The 20,014-nt window shown below is 43.3% G+C and overlaps 1 protein-coding gene and 1 long non-coding RNA gene across 19 annotated transcripts in view; one reads left to right on the forward strand and one right to left on the reverse strand.

The window, feature by feature from the left end:
• Positions 1-1,928: 1,928 nt before the first annotated feature.
• On the reverse strand, positions 1,929-16,630 carry LOC111096328. Of its 2 annotated transcripts, none has more exons than XR_005353941.1 (3): positions 15,653-16,630; positions 9,570-9,646; positions 1,929-2,427 (listed from the first exon to the last, which is right to left on the reverse strand). It is a non-coding gene; the product is annotated as an uncharacterized LOC111096328 (long non-coding RNA). The 2 variants fall into 2 exon arrangements; XR_005353940.1 differs by having other exon boundaries at positions 9,533-9,646.
• Positions 16,631-16,938: 308 nt separating this feature from the next.
• CDC14B (cell division cycle 14B) overlaps positions 16,939-20,014 on the forward strand; it is a 102,680-nt gene continuing 99,604 nt past the window's right edge. For 16 of the 17 annotated variants that reach the window (XR_005353939.1, XM_038526820.1, XM_038526824.1 and 13 more), the window contains exon 1: positions 16,939-17,113. Coding sequence is in view for 16 of the 17 variants with exons in the window: in XM_038526820.1 (XP_038382748.1) it covers positions 16,954-17,113 (160 nt within the window). In the remaining variant the exon portion in view is untranslated. The remainder of the gene's footprint in view (positions 17,114-20,014) is intronic. The other variant, XM_038526832.1, reaches the window with a different exon arrangement.

Genomic DNA, 20,014 nt, shown 5'->3' on the forward strand with positions numbered 1-20,014 from the left:
TGGGGTCTTGCAATTGAGCCCCATGTCAGGCTCCCTGCTCAGCAAAGTCTGCTTTTCCCTCTCCCTCTGCCCCTTCCCCCTGCTTGTACTTGCCCCCCCACCTCCTCTCTAATAAATGAGTAAAGAGTAAATCTGAAAAGAAAATGAAACAAAACAAAACAACATGGGGCACCTAGATGGCTCAGTTGGTTGAGCATCTGACTCTTGGTTTTGGCTCAAGTCATGATCTCAGAGTTGTGGGATAGAGCCCTGCCTCCTGCTCTGTGCTCAGGAGGAGTCAGTTTCAGATTCTATCTCCTTCAGTCCCTACCCTCCACTCCTGCATACTCTCTTTCTTGCTATAAAATAAGTAAATCTTAAAAAATAAAACCATATTGAAAAAAGTTTTCAGAAAAATACCAATGACATGGCATTAGAGACAGATTCAGCTTAGAAATGGACTAAAGCATATAAATATGAATAATTAAGCACAATTATCCTAAATTTTCCTAAAATTCAGCTAATCAATATAAAAGTTTAAAATTTTTTAGAAAGAATTTTTTTATTATTTTTTTTAATTTTTTAAAAAATTTTTATTTATTTATGATAGTCACACAGAGAGAGAGAGAGAGAAAGAGAGGCAGAGACATAGGCAGAGAGAGAAGCAGGCTCCAGGCACCGGGAGCCCGACGTGGGATTCGATCCTGGGTCTCCAGGATTGCGCCCTGGGCCCAAGGCAGGCGCCAAACCGCTGCGCCACCCAGGGATCCCTTTTTATTATTTTTTATGTAGGCTCCACGCCCAGTGCAGGGGTTGATCTCATGACCAGAGCTGAAATCGAGTCACTCTAATGACTGAGCCACTGAGGTCCCTCAGAAAGAATTTTATTACTTTTAAAAGATTTGAGAGAGAGATGTGGACAAGGGGCAGAGGAAGAGAGAGAACCTTCAGCAGATGCCATGCTGAACGCTGGGGGCTCGATCCCACAACCCTGAGATTATTACCTGAGCTGAAACCAAGACTCAGATGCCCAAAATTTTATTTTGAAAATAGTTTAAGAAATCTCCTAACATTGAAATAATTATCAGTCAATAACTATTTCAAGAAATTATTTTATTTATTTTTATGTACATTTTATTTTTATTAATTTTTTAAGATTTTACATATTTACTCATGAGAGACACAGAGAGAGAAAGGCAAATACACGGGCAGAGGGAGAGGCAGACTTCATGCAGGGAGCCTGATGTGGGACTCGATCTGGGACTCCAGGATCATACCCTGGGCTGAAGGCAGCTGCTAAACCACTGAGCCACCCAGATGTCCCTATTCTTATTAATAATGATCCTGGCTCATGGCTACGACCTCCGATCTGGGCATCTCTCCGGTGGCTGAATACCAAGAACCAACTTTTACCCATCACAGGTCCACTGTGCATGAATTCATTGTTCCTGGATTGTTGCCATGGCTTGTTTTACCCTTGCATCAAAAATCAAAGGAGCACATTACATTTGTTTGGAAATAGCACCATGGGTGAGGTCTATGAAGATGGAAGGTGCAGAGAACACCTTCACTGACCTGCCATGTAGAAGGCAAATTTCTTTTCATAAGATCACGCTTCTCATTATCAATTAATCAGTAAGTGAGATTGCTTTCTGCACTCAGCACTATGCTGGGTGTTTGGAAGATACAGTATATAATATAAAAATGGTTCCTGTCTTTCAGGAGCTTATAGTCTATCTAGTTGGGGAAAGCCAAAGAAACTGCAGGGAATCCAGAAGAGATTATGATGGTGTCGGGCAGCCCCGGTGGCTCAGCGGTTTAGCTCCACCTTCCGCCTGGGGCGCGATCCTGGAGTCCCACGTCGGGCTCCCTGCATGGAGCCTGCTTCTCCCTCCGCCTGTGTCTCTGCCTCTCTCTCTCTCTCTCTCTCTCTCTCTCTCTCTCTGTCATGAATAAATAAATAAAATATTAAAAAAAAAAAAGATTATGATGGTGTCTTGCTGTGCAGGCCAGGTATCTTTCAGGGGAGTCAGGAGACTCCCCTGAGGGAGAAGCACCCTCTGAATGTGAGGCTGTGGCTGGCGGATGAAGACTGAGTGGAGAGGCAGAAAGGAATGATAGGCCTTGCACACCCCACAGAAGTCTGGATGTGATGTGATGGTCAGAAGGAAATCAGTGGCCTTTCAGAATGGAATGACGCAGGACCTCGCGGGTGTGCGAGCTGTGGGGCTGGATGGCGCGGGCCTGAACCAGGAGGCAGCTGTCTGCAGGGGGCAGCAGTGAGGAGACAAGGGACTGTTCAGCGGGACCTTAGAGGTGGCTGGATTTGGAGAATGACTGTAAATCCATTTGGGAAATATTCTGAGACATCTTGGGGGTTCCATGTTGTCTTCCTCAAGCAGGTAAGGTCACTCCTCTCAGGCTTCCCGCTTCTGGGCCAGGAAGGGTCTGAAATGGTTCACAGAAAAAATTCTAAAATGGCATGATAGCCCGTGAAATGATAGCCCTATCATTCTGTTCACTGTGCATCTCTGGATTGCCTTAGTTTTGCCCTTTGGGTAAGATCCTGGTTTCCAATACTCATTCATTGGTAAACTGCAAATACTACCTCCATTTTCCTTTCCTTCCCCACCTTTACTAAGTAGTTACCCATATTAAACAAAATGCTCACTGTATATCAGTGTATTTTGCCAATTAAAAAAAAAAAAAAACCTTAAAAAATAATCAGAATTATTTTCACACCGTTTTCACTCTCAGATATTCTGCTTAGACCATAAATTATATTTATTATATATAAATAATATATAAATTATATTGATCATCTTCATTGATGGATACAGCAAAGAAATAGTAATTAAGAATAAAGAAGAGTTGAACTGGGCAGCCCAGGTGGCTCAGCAGGTTTAGCACTGCCTTCAGCATGGGGCATGATCCTGGAGACCTGGGATAGTCCCAAGTCGGGCTCTCTGCATGGAGCCTGCTTCTCCCTCTGCCTGTGTCTCTACCTCTCTCTCTCTCTCTGTCTCTCATGAATAAATAAATAAAATCTTAAAAAAAAAAAAGGAGTTGAACAGTGCAAATAATAAATCTGATTTAATGAACAAATGTAAAATATAAGTTAAAAAACCTATCCTTTCTCAACAATACATGAAACATTAATCATGTATTATCCTTGAAGTATAGCTCAATTTCAAAAACTCACGTTTATACAGACCATGTTTTGTATTCCAATGCAACAATAAGAAATCAATATCAAAACCAAAACCTCTGTAGACATTTTTAATTAAAAAAAAAAAAAAAAAGCACTAAAAATTCATGGGATGGTGCTCCTGGGTGGTTCAGTGGTTGAGTGTCCGCCTTCCACTCAGGGTGTGATCCCAGAATCTCAGGATCAAGTCCCACATCAGGCTCTCTGCAATGGGCCTGTTTCTCCCTCTGCTGTATCTCCGCCTCTCTCTCTGTGTCTCTCATGAATAAATAAAATCTTTAAAAAAAAAATTCATGGGACAAAGAAAATGCCAGGGATGTAAAGAACTAGAACTGAATAATGACAATAATTTGTGGAATTCTTCAAGAATGGTATTTTAATGTAAATTCATACCTTAAATTCTCATATTAGAGAAGAAAATAGCCCTGGAAATTAATGGACTGAATGTTCAACATTAAGAACCAGCCAACGAAACCTATATGAAAAAATGAAAGGAGCTAGGAAAAGAGGTCAATTGATAAAACAGAAGACAGAAATAATAGGGTGATTCCACAGGGTAAATTTGGCAATTAAGTAGACAAACCTGTTGCAAAACTGATGGAAGGAAAAATCAGGCACAAATATTAGAAACAAAAAAGGGACAGAACCATACGCATAGCAAAGACTAAAATGTAAGAACATTCTATTTTGGGCAGCCTGGGTGGCTCAGCGGTTTAGCACAGCCTTCAGCCTGGGGCATGATCCTGGAGACCTGGGATCGAGTCCCATGTCGGGCTCCCTGCATGGAGCCTGCTTCTCTCTCTGCCTGTGTCTGTGCCTCTGTCTCTCATGAATAAATAAATAAAATCATTTTTTAAAATTTTTATTTATTTATGATAGAGAGAGAGAGAGAGAGAGAGAGAGGCAGAGATACAGGCAGAGGGAGAAGCAGGCTCCACGCACCGGGAGCCTGACGTGGGATTCGATCCCGGGTCTCCAGTATCGCACCCTGGGCCAAAGGCAGGTGCTAAACCGCTGCGCCACCCAGGGATCCCATAAATAAAATCTTAAAAAAAAAAAAAAATTCTATTTTATGCTGATAAATTTTAAATTTAGACAAAATGTTTTATTTAAATAACTTTTCAATAGTCTTAAGAAATACAATACCTATACACCTTATAACCTTTTAAAAATCAATTCAGCAGTTGAAAATCATTAGTTCCAGGGGTGCCTGGCTGGCTCAGACAGTAGAACATGCGACCCTTGATCTGGGGGTTGTCAGTTTGAGCACCATGTTGGGTATAGAGATTACCTTAAAATCATTATGGAAAGAAAAAAAAAAAAAAGAAAATCAGTAGTTCCATCTCACAAAGAAAACACGAGATCAAAGAGCTTTTACAAGAATTTGAATTCTACCAATTTTTTTAACCAAATTTTTAAGGAAGTAAAGATATTTCTAATCTTATCCAAACTTTCTGAGAAGAGAAAATGAGGCTAATTTTACCTTTTTTTTATTTCAATCAGAGTAGACTAATAAAAGAATGGAAAATTATAGGTTGGACTCTCACATAAATAAATGAGAAATTCCTAAAGTGTATATTGGCAAACAGAATCTAACAATATATAAAATATTTAATTTATCACAATAAGTAGGGTTTATCCCAGAAATGCAAATTTGGTTTTACAATAAATTAAAATAATTCACATTAACACATTTAAGGAAGAAAAAATATGTCTATAGTTACTTCAAAGAAGCAGAAAAAAACCATAAAATTTAGCATCTGTTTATACTTTAAAAAAAAAAAAACACCTTGTGGGGCAGCCCCGGTGGCCCATTGGTTTAGTGCCGCCTTCGGCCCAGAGTGTGATCCTGGAGACCCACGATCGAGTCCCATGTCGAGCTCCCTGCATGGGGCCTGCTTCTCCCTCTGCCTGTGTCTCTGCCTCTCTCTCTCTGTGTCTGTCATGAATAAATAAATAAAATCTTAAAAAAAAAAAAAACCACCTTAGGCAATCTAGAAACTAAAGGAAATTATTTCCTTTATCTGATAAAACCTGTCTGCCAAAAACCTTCAACATTTATCATATTTAATCGAAAAATGTTACATTTATTTCTTTGAAAAAAGGAAAATGATAAGTGCCCATTAATACTGCTAGTTTTTGACATTAGGAGTCCTAGCCAGCACAAAACCACAACAAAACAAATAAAAGGTATAAGATTTAGAAGGAAGAAGAACTAAAACCCTCATTGATAAATGATATATAATATATGCCATGGGGGGAATCCCTGGGTGGCTCAGTAGTTTAATGCCCGCCTTTGGCTCAGGGAGTAATCCTGGAGACCCAGAATCGAGTCCCATGTCAGGCTCCTTGCATGGAGCCTGCTTCTGCCTCTGCCTGTGTCTCTACCTCTCTCTCTCTCTCTCTCTCTCTCTCTCTGTGTGTCTCTTATGAATAAATAAACAAATCTTTAAAAAATAATAATATATGCCATGACTGTCTACATAGAAAACCAAAAAGAATCTAAAGACAAATTCTTAGAATTAATAAAATAAGTAGCTGGATATATCAATATTCAAAATTAGTTTGCATTGCCACAAACCCTTGGTAAACAGGAAATTTGATCTTAAAATCATTTATAAGAGCAATAAAGCTGATAAGGGACCCACAAATAAATCCAGCATATTAAGCCTTTATAAGAAAATTACATATCTTTATTAAAGAAATGTTTAAAAGATTTGATAAACGCAGAGATAACATATTTATGGAGAAGATTACTCATTATCCTAAAAATGTTAGCTGTTCCCAAATTGGTCTACAGATTCCTAATAATCCTTACCGAGTTTTTCATGGAACTTGTACTTCTTTCTAAAATTTATGTAGAAGAGCAAAAACTAAGACATTCCTGAAGAGGCAAGAGGTAGATGGTTCTGTGAGAAATCAAAATGCAGAATAGGGGCACCTGGGTGGCTCAGTCAGCTAAGCATATGCCTTCAGCTCGGGTCATGATCCCAGGATCCTGGGATGGGGCCCCACATCAGGCTCCTGGCTCAGCAGGGAGCCTGCTTCTCCATCTCCCTCTCAAATAAATAAATAAAAAGAAATCTTTAAAAAATTGCAGAATAAAGTCATAGCAATTAAGATGGTGTGAAACTGTCAGGACATATGTATAGAGAGGGAGACAAATGGAATAGAATACAAAGCTCAGAAACAGACAAACACATCTATAGACACTTGACATGCTGCAGATAACTGGAGAAAGGATAGAGTATTAATAAGTGGTGCTGGGATATTATCTACAGGAAAAGATAAATACATCAGTGCAATATTTGTAAACCACTATTTTTCAAATCACAGTATCATCTGGCATGACCTCAGGCAAAGCCACTCTTATTGGGAAAGACATTCCAAGGGTTTAGAGATTATCTCTAAGCAGCTAAGGGCAAAGGCCAAACAGACCTCTTTTGAGGGTACACCACATTTGTTAGTACACAACTACAAATTCATCGGGAAAAATCTCATAAATGGCTAATAAACATGAAAAAAATATCCAACTTCAGGGCAGCCCGGGTGGCTCAGCGGTTTAGTACCGCCTTCGGCCCAGGGTGTGGTCCTGGATGCCAGGGATGGAGTCCCACATCAGGCTCCCTGCATGGAGCCTGCGTCTCCCTCTGCCTGTGTCTCTGCCTCTAGCTCTCTCCTCTCAGTGTTTCTCATGAATAAGTAAATAAAATCTTAAAAAAAAGAAAAAAGAAAAGAAAAAATATCCTACTTCAGTAGTAATTTAAGGACTTGCAAATTAAGTCCACAATGATATACTATTTTATATTCAGGAATTTAGCAAGAAATATAAAGTATGATAAGTGTTGAGGATTGAGCCATGGGTATTCTCACACAATGTAAACTGGAAAATAATTTGCAGAGCAATTTAGTAATACTCAGTAAAACGGAAAATGTGTCTATTACACCAATCTTCTTACATGCCATTTTAAAAAATAGGTAAGCACTCAAAGTATTTTTAAGGTTTCTTTAAAAATCATTTCAGCTCTGTTATTTTAACTTTACTCTGACAGCAGCCTGTAATCACTAACATTTCCAGACTTCCACTCCTAAGGATTTAAAATACCATACGTGAATGTATTTACTAACTTGGTGTAAATAAAGAATAGCTTCATAATTCTAAGAACATGCATACATCTTTCATAAACACAACATTCATCATTCTTTCTTCTTAAACCAGTACACTTCCTGTTTTTCTAGACTGAAAGCTCACATTTTGGTATTTTGTTGCTCATGTCCGTTTTGGCAAGTATTAGGGCCTCCTGTGAATTAATGCTTTAAAAAATGTTTTGGGAGGATTAACAATTCAGGAAACAATAGATGTTGGCAAGGATGCAGAGAAAGGGGAGCCCTCTCACACTGTTGGGAATGCAAACTGATGCAGCCACTCTTGAAAACAGTGTAGAGTTACTCAAAACATTAAAAATAGAACTACCCTACAACGAGCAATTGCACTAATTTATCTAAAGGATACAAAAATGGTGATTTGAAGGGGCACCTACAATTCTATGTTTATAGCAGCATTGTCCACAATAGCCAAACTGGAAAGAGCCCAGATGTCCATTGATTGATGAATGAATAAAGAGGTATGTGTGTGTGTCTGTATATATATATAATGTTATGTCAATTATAACTCAATAAAAAAACCATACTGGAACAATGATCCATGTTTAGTTACAGAAGACTCAACTAAAAATGCAGTACAACACGGAATTTCCTTAGCCTCATTGCTTCATAATGCCAGTTCTTGTGTTCTCTTGAACAGTATTATTTTCTATTTCCCACACAGAAAGCAATATGCTTACCTTGGTAACCGGCCAAATGTAAATTAAAACAATGAGATGGGTGGAGTGTGTGACTCTTGATCTCAGGGTTGTGAGTTTGAACTCTCACATTGGGTGTAGAGATTACTTAAAAAAAAAAAAAAAAGCTATTTAAAAACAAAACAGGGATGCCTGGGTGGCTCAGGGTCCAGCGTCTGCCTTCAGCTCAGGGCGTGATCCCAGCATCACTGGATCAAGTCCCACATCGGGCTCCACACAGGGAGCCTGCTTCTTCCTCTGCCTCTGCCTCTGCCTCTCTCTCTGTGTCTCTCATGAATAAATAAATAAAATCTTTAAAAATAAATAAATAAATAAATAAATAAATAAATAAATAATAACAACAAAACAGAAAACAACAATGAGATGCTATTTTCCTATGGAGAGAGGATTACAGAGTTAGTGCTGCCAGGAGCACAGGTCACAGGTGGGATTCTAAGGTGGTCAGAGAAAACTAGGCATCAGTTAATACCTGAATGTGGTGACAAAGAGTAAGAATTAGCCACACAAAGAGTGCCCGGGTGGCTCAGTCGGTTAAACGTCTGCCTTGGGCTCAGGTCATGATCCCAGGGTCCTGGGATCAAGGCTCGCATCTGGCTCTGTGCCCCGTGGGGAGCCTGCTTCTCCCTCCCCCTCTGTCTGCACTCCCCTGCGTGCTCTTTCTCTCTCTGTCAAATAAATAAATAAAATATTAAAAAAAAAAAAAAGAATTGGCCACACAGAAAAGTGGCGGTAAGAGCCTCTAGAAAGAGGCCCCAGCATGGACAAGTGCAGGAGTCTAGAGGAGCATGGCACTTGGGGGACATGAGAGGATATGTGAGTGAGCACAGGAGGCAGCAAAGGAATCACATCAGGAGAAGTAGATGAGGCCAGGGTCAGGTCTCAAGAGCCTTGAATACTTTTTAAACACCATGACCTAGTGAAGAGAAGTGGACCTTCCTGAAGGAATAACTGGTTCCCGGGCAGGGGCAGGGAGAGCACAAGGTAAACATGGAACATCTTTTGCCAGAAAGTAAGAAAGCACTAAAACATTGATGGGGACACATCGAAAGGACATGGAAGCTAATATGAAGTGACACCCACTAATCAGATCTGGGACACTTTGAGCATCAAAATATATAGTGACACTCTGGGATTATAACCCAATATACAAAACAAGAAATGAATAATCCATAATCCACCATCCATCCATCCATCCATCCATCCATTTGCATACATAGATACAAAGAAGAGAAAAGAAAGCCCCTCTTTCTAAAGAATGCCAATTAATAAATGTAGAACATAATTTGAAAATCACCAGTCTATACCATTATAGTAACACCTGATTCAGAATCACCAATGTGTACTAAGTCACTGGGTAGAAGTTCGTGATCTTAAAGTATCTCCCCACAAATTATTAACTATAAAGGGAAAAGTTAGACCTTCATAGTGGAAAAAACTGGCAGGTAGCACCTTAATGAAGCCAGTGATCAAAGTTCATATTTACCCAGAATACGGCAAACTGTCATCCTGGACCTCCTAACCTGATACATCGAGAATGCACCATCAGGGCAGAGAACTCCTCAAAAATGTTCATCCTCAGGCTGTTAAGGACTGCTTCCTGGGTCAGGGGAAAAAAAAGTCTATAAAGAATATTGTTAGGACAATTGGCGAATTGTGAAGATGGACTAAATATTTTATAAATGTAGGAATGTTAAGCTTCCTGAATTTGACAATGACATTATGGTTATGTAGGAAAACATCACTGCCCTGAGGAGATAGAGGTCATGATGTCTGTAACATTCTCTCAAATGGTTCAAATATTAAACTTTTCCCCCCTAAATTAGCATAGGTTTGAAATTTTTTAACTAAACTAATAATAAACATGACTCTCAGAAATATGTAGGATAGTCCAGGGGCGCCTGGGTGGCTCAGTGGGTTAGTGTCTGCCTTCAGCTTGGGTCGTTATTGGGGTCCTAGGATCCAGCCCTGTGTCAGGCTTCCTGCTTAGTGGGGAGTCTGCTTGTCCCCCTGCCCCTCCCCCTGCTGGTGCACACTGTCTCTCTCTCACACATGAATAAATAAAATCTTTGGAGAAAATAAATAAATAACATGTTTCTGACTTAAATCTAGCTCCCAAAATAATGTTACAACGTATTTAGAAGTGAAGAATTTGTGATCAAACTTGTCCTTTGGGCAGCATGTCCATTTCCTGGACCATGTCCCACCCACTCCATAGTAAACTTTCAAAATAGCAAATCTAATCATATACTTTTATCAACTAAAATGTGCTAACAGCACCCTGCCCCATCTAAAGAGTCTTAAATTTATCTTCCAGACCATCCTACATATCTAATTTTTTAAAGATTTTATTTATATATTCATGAGAGACACATAGAGAGAGGGAGAGACACAGGCAGAGGGAGAAGCAGGCTCCCTGCAGGGAGCCCTATGTGGGATTCGATCCCAGGACCCCGGGATCACACCCTCAGCCAAAGGCAGACGCCCAACTGCTGAGCCAAAGGCAGACGCCCAACTGCTGAGCCACCCAGGTGCCCCCATATTCTTTTTTATACAATGTTTAGTAGTGCATAAACTAAAAGAATTAAGTTAATATATTAAATGTGGAAACAGAATTGCTTTTCTTTCCACAAGTGTTATTAAATGATAATTCACTATTATGGACAATATCTAGAAGCTGACTGCCTATATTATGGGTCTTTTTAGTTTTCTGTTTTTGTCTTTTGCACAGCCCCTAACTTTGGATAAAACAATTCTCTGCTCACTCGAATCTGCAATTAAAAATGAAATTAGGGCATCTAGGTGGTAGACTCCTTGTTTCAGCTCAGGTCTGATCTCAGGGTCCTGATCTCAGGGTTGTGTTGCTCAGAGTTGGCTTGAGGCTCTCTCTTCCTCTCCCAATGCCCCTCTCCCCTCCACTCTCTCTCAAATAAATAAATAGATCTGAAAAAAGTGAAATAGAGAACCCAACTTAATCTGTCCATTTGTGCTCTGGTATCATTGAAGAGGGAAAAAAAAGGTAGTGGAACCCCCCCACCAAGTAAGAATGTGTATTTTACTTTTTCCTGTCCTCCCCATTCCTATGGAGAACAGCAGGTGAGAGGGAGAACCAACACTGGGCTAGGATCTCCTCATAGACAAGAAAATTTGTAACAAAAAGACAGAAAAATCATTCAATATATTGGAATCGGTGGCTAGTTCTCTTCCAAAGTCTTTGCAGGGAATAGTCTCCCAGCCACAACAGGAGATAAAGAATAAATTGCTTTTACACTTCTATAGCTACAGAAGTGACTTGAAATTGATGCCTTTAGTTTACTTCGGTGTGGATAAGGGCAGAGTCAGACAAGGGATGTCTTTCTTGTCCTGCAACAATTGGAAAGACAAATGTGTATAGTGAAGGTGAAGGAGGCTATTAGCTACATCACATTACCTGATTATCTCTGCTGATTACCACTTGTAGCATGCTCAGTTCTACTACTACCTAGCACTGATGGGGGAGGTCTGGTGGCAGGTAGGGCCAAATGCAGGAACTTGGGTCTGCAGCAATTTTGTAGCTCAGTGCTATCTGAGGAAGAGGACCAAGATCCCAGCCAGGAGAGCCTGGCCTATTCAGTCAAGGGTGAGTGGGAGGGAAGGTTTAGAAGCTGAGGTGCAGTGCCAAAGGGGTGTCAGAAGTGAGAAGGAGATGGGATACCTGGGTGGCTCAGCGGTTGAGTGTCTGCCTTTAGCCCAGGGCATGATCCTTAAGACCAGGGATTGAGTCCCACATCGGGCTCCCTGTATGGAGCCTGCCTATCTCTCTCTGTGTCTCTCATGAATAAATAAATACAATCTTTTTTTTTTTTTTTTTTTTTAAAGTGAGATGGAGAGCAGCAAGCAGGGACAATGTAAGGGTGTCAGATAGACTGGAATAGCAAGGAGAAAGGTCTGGACATAGGCTTGGCACAGGGAATCATGCTCATGTCTACATGGATGGTATTTCTGTAAGGACCACTGATTCTGTATTTTTTATTTTTGGGTGGTGGTTACACAGGTGTATATAACTTTACAAGTCACTGAATTAACATCCAGATCTTTGCTTTTATTGCATGTTAAGTATATCTCAACTTTTAAAAAGTTCATTGAAAGTAAAAACAGCAGGAAATTACTGTAGCTGAAATCACACTCTTATGGTGCCCCCAGATCTTACTGTGAATATGAGGTTAACAAATCCTCGCAAAAGCCTCCTTGTTACTTACAAAAAATGAGGTGATAAGAGACCGTGCTGCCCAAAACTCCATAATAAAATAAAGAAAAGAATTTAAGTTCAAAGTTCTGTTGGGCCTTGGTGTAAATTTAAGTGTCCCAGATGTAGTGGATTCTGCTTTGGTTATATAGTAATAGGTGTAATTTCTTTTGCCCCAGTAGGCCTCTGGGCCTTGTAGGAAGCCAGGAGGAGGAACTGAAATTAATCTGGACAGTAAAATACTATCTCCCTTGTGAACAAAAAAAGCTGAGAAGCCTATGTTTAATGAAAAATGTTTCTAAGAAGGCTGTACCTTCTATTAACAGTGGTAGGATCGAAGAACAATACACAAAATCATGCTTATAATAAACCTATGGTAGTTTACTTACTGAAGTCAGAAAGGACTGAAATTTAAAGGTGAACCTTTTCAGTTAATTAAAGAAAATCAATATTTTAAGAAATTCCTATGAAAGAAATTCAATATTGTAAATATGTCAATTTTCTTCAAGTTAATCTAGAAATTGAATACTACCCTAGGCAAAATCAAGGAAAGAATTTATTTATTTATTTATTTATTTATTTATTTATTTTTAAAAGATTTTATTTATCTATTCATGAGAGACACAGAGAGAGAGGGGCAGAGACAGAGGGAGAAGCAGGCTCCATGCAGGGAGCCTGACGTGGGACTCGATCCCAGGTCTCCAGGATCATGCCCTAGGCTGAAGGTGGCACTAAACTGCTGAGCCACCTGGGCTGCCCAAGAATTTAAAAATATGTAAGAATATAGAGGCACCTGCCTGGCTCAGTCAGTGGAGCATGTGACTCTTGATCTTAGAGTTGTAGGTTTGATCATGGGGTTCAAACCTACATGTGCAGAGATTACTTAAAAATAAAGTCTTTAGGGATCCCTGGGTGGCGCAGCGGTTTAGCGCCTGCCTTTGGCCCAGGGCGCGATCCTGGAGACCCGGGATCGAATCCCACATCGGGCTCCCGGTGCATGGAGCCTGTTTCTCCCTCTGCCTGTGTCTCTGCCTCTCTCTCTGTGACTATCATAAATAAATAAATAAAAATTAAAAAAAAAAAAAAGAAAAAATAAAGTCTTTAAAATATGTAAGAATATAGAGAAAAATTGACTTTATGAAAATTTTCAAACATAAAAAAGTAGGAAGAATGGAAAAATAATAACCATTAGCTGTATTCAACAATTTTTTTCCCTGAATTCAACAATTCTTAATACTCTGCTATCGTTGTTTCATAGGTAGATAGATAGGTAAATAGGTAGATAGAACGAGATAGAGAATATGTTTATTGAGCCATTTTAAAGTGTTATACTCTAATACTTTATCCATAAATTCTTTAGTATGAATTTTTATAGATATTATCACTTGTCTTGGGCTGCTATAACAAAGTATCATAGACTGCATAGTTTTGTTTTGTTTTTAAGATATTTATTTATTTATTTTAGATTTTATTTATTTATTTATGAAACACACACACACACACACACAGAGGCAGAGACACAGGCAGAGGGAGAAGCAGGCTCCCTGCAAGGAGCCCAACGCGGGATACAATCCCGTGTCTCCAGAATCCACCCTGGGCTGAAGGCAGCGCTAAATCGCTGAGCCACCTAGGCTGCCCAAGATTTTAGTTTTAAGTAATCTCTACACCCAACATGGGGCTCAAACTTAAAACTGTGAGATCAAGAGTTGCATGCACTACACACTGAGCTAGGCTAGTTCCCCAGCCTTTGAAATTTTAACAATGTATCTACGGATCAGTTTATACTAATTTTAGGGTAAGATTTCAAATTTTCAGAGTACAACTTGTCTGAAATACACATATCAGAAAATGTTCCCCCCCAAAATAAAAGTAAAGGTTGCATAATCATATTCTTTTCTGGGTGAATTTACCTAGGAGAGAGGAATATTTTAGAGAACTCCTTCCCTCCTTTCTTGCTTTTCACTGTGCTGCTCATAATATTGAGGATCACAACCAGGCGCATCTGTTCTCTAAGCTCAGACAGGCCAGGGAAAGCCAGAGTCCTGGAGTATTTAGGTTCTTACTCCAGCCCTGCGCCTGTCACTTCTGTGGATCCCCTTGTCCTCACTGTTTAAGGGCAGCCTTGGATTAAATATCGTGTAGTGTTTTCAAGCTCTAAAATTTTATGATCAATGGTCAAACAGTAGACAGGAAACTAACCAATCAACCAAGCAAACTAAACTACATTTCCTATGGCCAATTTCTCATAGCCTAGGGATCAGCTTACTGAACATCAGGAAAAGCCAAATTACTCAAGTGCAACACACAAAAAACAAATATCACTAAGAAATAGTACTTTCCTACCATTACCTAAATATGACCTAAAAACAAAATATAAATGGAGTTTCAAATTTCGATATGTGTACTTAGCATATGGACTTCCTACTCTCAAGAATGTGAGACATTTCTGCAAAATTACAAGTATAATTATGTATTTTCTCTCTTAATGATGTTATACTAACAAAACCTTAATTCTATGTTTTTAAAATGTGAAAATGCTCAAACAATATAATTATCTGTGCTTATTTTTATTACATTTTTTTTCTTTTATTGGAATCATAGGTGTTTTGTTAGAATTTCCAGCCTCAATAATAAGTTTGAAGGAGAAAATGTTAAGTATGTAAGTGCAATTTCTGGCACTTCAATCTTAGTTTGACACTTACATAAGGGATCCTTAAATAAACAGTATATTGGGGTATTTGAATTTCTTTCATTCTAGAGATCCAAGTCGACAATTCCTTGTAATACCTACTCAAAACAAGACCTACTTGGATGTTAACTAGACTGGCTGTGGTGATTATTTTGCAATATGTTGTACACCCGAACTTAATATAACGTTTCATGTCAATTATACCTCAATAAACAAAACAAAAGACTTGCTTTTGCAAAATCCCAGATAGTCTGGGCAAAGGTGGCCTTTCCCCTGCTGAGCCCCTAAGGCCAGCAAGGCCTCCTACTTCCGGTTAAAGCGGAGGACGTGGGAGGATAGGTTTCTGCAGAGTTTGCATAGCATTACTCAAGCTCCGAATTCTTTCCCTTCCTTGCTGCCCCTGCAGACAAACAGGTAAGGCCATTTTTATATTTAAGGCCTTCACTGATTTCCTTAGGGGAAAACGGGATGAAAGGACATGATTACTAAGCTTCTGGTCTAAGTGGCTGATCGTAGTTCCAGGCTGTTCAGCTGAGTCAGAATCTTCTTTCCCCAACCCCCTTTCCTTCCTTAATTAGCAGTGCTAATGGATAAAGGCCTTCAACAATATAAGTCAAATAGTCCCCCGCCCCAGGTACTCCATCAAAATTTGCATTTCTGAGACGCTTCTATGGGGACTGACTCGAATTTACCTTTCTCTTCTAGAGGCTGGCAGTCATTGCGGAACTGCAGGATAAGACGTTAAAATGCTGGTGAAAAATTAGGAATAGACTGCAAGATGTCAAATTCGGGGCTCTGAGGCCTAAAGATTACACTCCAATCTATTCACCTTCTTAGGTGCCACCATGAACATTTGTTTAAAGTGTCTCCAAAATGACGGTTTTGGGTATGTTCCACAGATACCCAGAAGAAATAAGATAGGAAGCCAGATTGCAAGACTAAAGTTCAAGGATTAAATTCGCTATTTGCTTCCATACTTAAATAATCGGATCTGTCGACACTTTTTTTTTTTTTTTTTGGTCGATACTTTTAAGAAAAATTCGGCAACTGGTGTACACAATTACGGAGTGAAATGCGGGCCCTGGCTTCCAAGGGGAAGGACGGTGGCTCGTGTTTGCCCGGCGGGCTGACCGACCTCTTAGTCCCCGTTTGGTCCCCGTGAGTGCCGGGCACACCCAGGTCGGGAAGGCGTGGGGGTCAGTTGTGAAATCACCTTCACCTGAAGTCTACGGAGCAGCGAACAGTTTAATCGGTCACTACTCTTTCCCAAGCCAGCAGCCGTGGCATGACCCCTTTCACTGGGCGCGATCACCAGGAAAGCCCAGAAATATCCTTACAAACGTACACGCCGAAGCCCTGGAGGTCAGTCCCAGGTGGGCTGGAGGCTGCTCCGCTGACGCCCCGAAGGCAGCGCGACCGGGGTCTGGGCGCTGCAGGAGCACCCGGCGGACAAAAGTTGGGGGCAGGCGGATGGGGGAGGGGGCCCGAGCACACGTTTATATCTGATTGGTGGAACCGCTCAGACTTTTCTTTATGGCGTCACCGGGCACCTGCCTGTAGAAAGGCCCCGTCGGCGTGGCGTCACGTCGCACCGGCCAATGAAAAGCCCAGGTCTGAGGGCCCCGAGGAGGGTTGTGGGCCCTTTTTTGTGAATGAAGCTGCACGGAGCAGCCCTCCTGGGGTCCCCGGGAGCCGCGGCCCGCTGTGCTGCGGCGCCTCGGCAGCAGCGTCCGCGGCCGCCGTGGGCGCGCGCGGTGACCCCGGGCAGCCCTCCCGCCGCAGGCAGCAGCGTCGCCTCGGCCGCGCCGGCGGGCTGCAGACACCTGGGGCCGGGCTGGGGGCGCTGGCGGCGGCGGGAGGGCGCGGGGCAGGCGCGCTGGGCCCGGCCCCTCCTCCGGCTGCACCGCCGCCCGCCGTCCCCGGGCACCCACCGGCGGGCGAGCGGGCGCGCTGGGCCATGGTCGTGGCCCCCTGAAGGGCCGCGGCCGCCTCCATGAAGCGGAAGAGCGAGCGGCGGCCGAACTGGGCCGCCGCGCCCCCCTGCTCGCGGCGCTGCTCGGCGTCCTCGCCCGGAGTGAAGAAGAGTCGCAGCTCCACGTCGCAGGAGCGGCATCGCCTGGACCTGCAGGATGACCTGTACCTGGACATCACCGGTGAGCCGGCGCGCGGGCGCGGGCCGGGGCGCCCAGACACGCGGCTCCCCGCGCGGGGCCCGAGCCCCCCCTCCGCAGGGCAGGCGCCCCTCGGGGCCGACCCGCACGCCTCACCCCCGCCCCCTCCGAGCCCCCCGCCACGCCCCTTCCGCGGCCGGGCTCCCCGGTGCCTCCCCCGACTCTCCCTCCGGGTGTGCCGCAAGCTGTAACTTTATCCGTTTTGCACGCTTCTACCCCAGCCAAAGAACCGAGGGTCACCTTTCCAAATTGCTGGCGTCAGCTCGGCGCCTCGGGCTCTTCCTAAGTCGGGGTGAATCGCGCCTCCGGGGCTGCAGGCTCAGTGGGCCCACGGAGGAGTCGGAAGCCCTGAATCACCCCAGAGGGTTCCCGAGCCCGCGGAATGCGCAGGCACCGGAGGGAGCAGCGGCCGGCTTCACCCGGCGTCCGCCCGCCCAGCCGCGGCCGCTCGGGAGGACTCGGAGTCCAGCCTCGGCGGCGTCCCCGCGTCCCCGCGTCCCCGCGTCCCCGCGTCCCCGCTCCGGGCCGCACCGCCCCCGGCCCGCCCCCCAGCGCGCGGCGCGTGCGGGCCCCCGGGCCACCTCCCCGCCCTCCCCGACCCGGGGCCAGCCCCTCCCCCTCCAGGCTCGCTGAGCTGCCCCCCGGGGCCTGCCCCCCCCCCCCGGGGCCGGATCGCGCCCCGACCGGGCCACTCCTCTCCTGGGGCCAGCGCCCCTCCCGGGCTTCCACCAGGCCCGTGTGACTGACGGCTCCTGAGCCGCGGTGCGCGCCCGGTGCCTGGAGTGGCCCCTTTGGAGGGCGACATCGCAGCCAGCCTGAGCTGCTGGAAGAGCGGCCCTTTGGTAGCTGTTGATTCTCACTCAGTGCCGCTTCTACAGTTCTTGAAGACCAGTAAATCCAGCGCGGCAGCCGTTGGGTTTGCCAGGATTGACACTAAAGTGTGTGAAGGTATTAAATGTCATGATGTACGTGGAAGCGCCTTGTGAACAGCAGAGCTGGCTACGATTTTGAGGGAATGTGCGGTGTTTTCTGTGGCGCGGAACGGCGTACGCTTTGGCGTGTGGGACTTTCGTAAAGTCTCCCACCCGTCGCCTGTGATGAGCCGGGTGAGCTGGAGTGGTCAGAATCTGAATTCAGAAAGTGTTCAGGCAAACGCACATCTAGTAGGGATTGTTTCCTAGGTTGACGGACAGTTGGAAAGTTAAGGTCGACTTTAACGAAGCTGCGAGTGGAGGGGAAGGTTTCTGGGCGCGGGGTGGAGGGCCCCTGGGAACCGTTCAGGGAGGGAGGGGGCACCTGAGGGGCGGGTCCCCGCTGGCACGTGCGCGGCCCCACCGCGGCGGGTGGCACTGGTGCCCGTGACCCGCTTGGCCGAAGCTGAGAGCGGGTCCCACCCGCCTGGCCCAGGGGACCGCCTGGCCGAGGAGGGCTCGGAGTGCGGGACGACCCCACACATTCCTTACGTCTTTGTTATTCATATCTCTTCAAAGGAACTTTGCTACATAGCATTTAATTTTTAGGGCAAGTAGGGCACTCTTCGTTCCGAAGGTCCACAGGAGTTTGTAGTGAAAAGTTGGTGGCACTACCGAGTGTCCTTCCCCAGAGGCAACTGAAGTTCCTAGTTTCCAGTGAACCCTTCCAGAAGGAGACTGTGTGTGCATACACCTACATATTATCTGTCTTACTCAAGCATGGTAGCATACATGGTGTTTTGTACATTGTTTTTTCTTCACAGTGTTCCCTCTTAGCAGAAGGATTAGTACATGTGAACCTGCTTTATTTGACTTTAATTACTGCATAGGCCAAAGTAGATATGGTTTTAGAAAATAAAACTATAAAGGACATGTGTATTTAAATATGTGTATTTTTTAAGATTTTATTTTTTTTTTTAAAGTAATCTCACATTCAATGTGGGGCTGGAATTCACACCCCCAAGATCAAGAGTCTGACGTACTCTCTGCTGAGCCAGCCAGGTGCCCCTAAATACATATATGTTTTATAATTTCTTTAGACAGCTTCCTATTGATGAACATTTAGATTGTCTCCATCAAAAAGAAAGTTTTTGACAGTAAAGTCATTGGGCGAGGTCTTCCTCCTTTATTGCTGGCCTTCCTGAACACAGTGATTTAACTTCAGAAAATATTGAGGAAAGAATTGGTGCATTATATAAAATCAGAATTCCAGGGGGAGGGGGGCGCCTGGGTGGCTCAGTGGTTGGGCATCTGCCTTTAGCTCAGGTTGTGATTCTGGGGTCCTGGGATTGAGTCCCCCATCTTCTTCTCCCTCTGCCTGTATCTCTGCCTCTCTCTGTGGTTCTCATGAATAAATAAAATCTTTAAATTAGTTAATTAATTAAAAATGAACTTAAAAATAAAATCAAAATTCTGTTATTTAGATTACAAACCCAGATTATGGAAAAAAAAAAAAAAAAAACCAGATTATGGAAAGGTCCAGCCTCAGTGTGTGTGTGGGAAATCTAAGGGAGTCAACTTTGCTTGGAATTTGTCCAGGTATCTCTTAGTGACAGTCTTAGTTTCCTAGAAAAATGGTACTGAATTAGTCTGTTTTAGAGTGCAGATTACTTTTTATTGGGCTTGAATCTCAGCAAGTGACAGCCTGGTTTCATCCTCCCCAACTTGTTTTTTCCTCGGTTTGTTTCCTTAATGTTTTCTAAGTTGAGCATTACCAAAGGAGATATATAAATGTAGTTAATCTCCCCAGTAATATTTTCTTTCCTTTTTCTATGCATGTTTAAGTTTATACAGATTTTGCCATATCAGCAAGAAGAGTCCTTTAAAAAAAAAAAAAAGAATTTATTTATTCATGAGAGACACAGAGAGAGCCCAATTGGGGACTAGCTCCTAGGACCCCAGGATCACACCC

This window comes from Canis lupus, chromosome 1 (assembly GCF_011100685.1).
Source record: "Canis lupus familiaris isolate Mischka breed German Shepherd chromosome 1, alternate assembly UU_Cfam_GSD_1.0, whole genome shotgun sequence".
NCBI classification, from domain to species: Eukaryota; Metazoa; Chordata; class Mammalia; order Carnivora; family Canidae; genus Canis; species Canis lupus.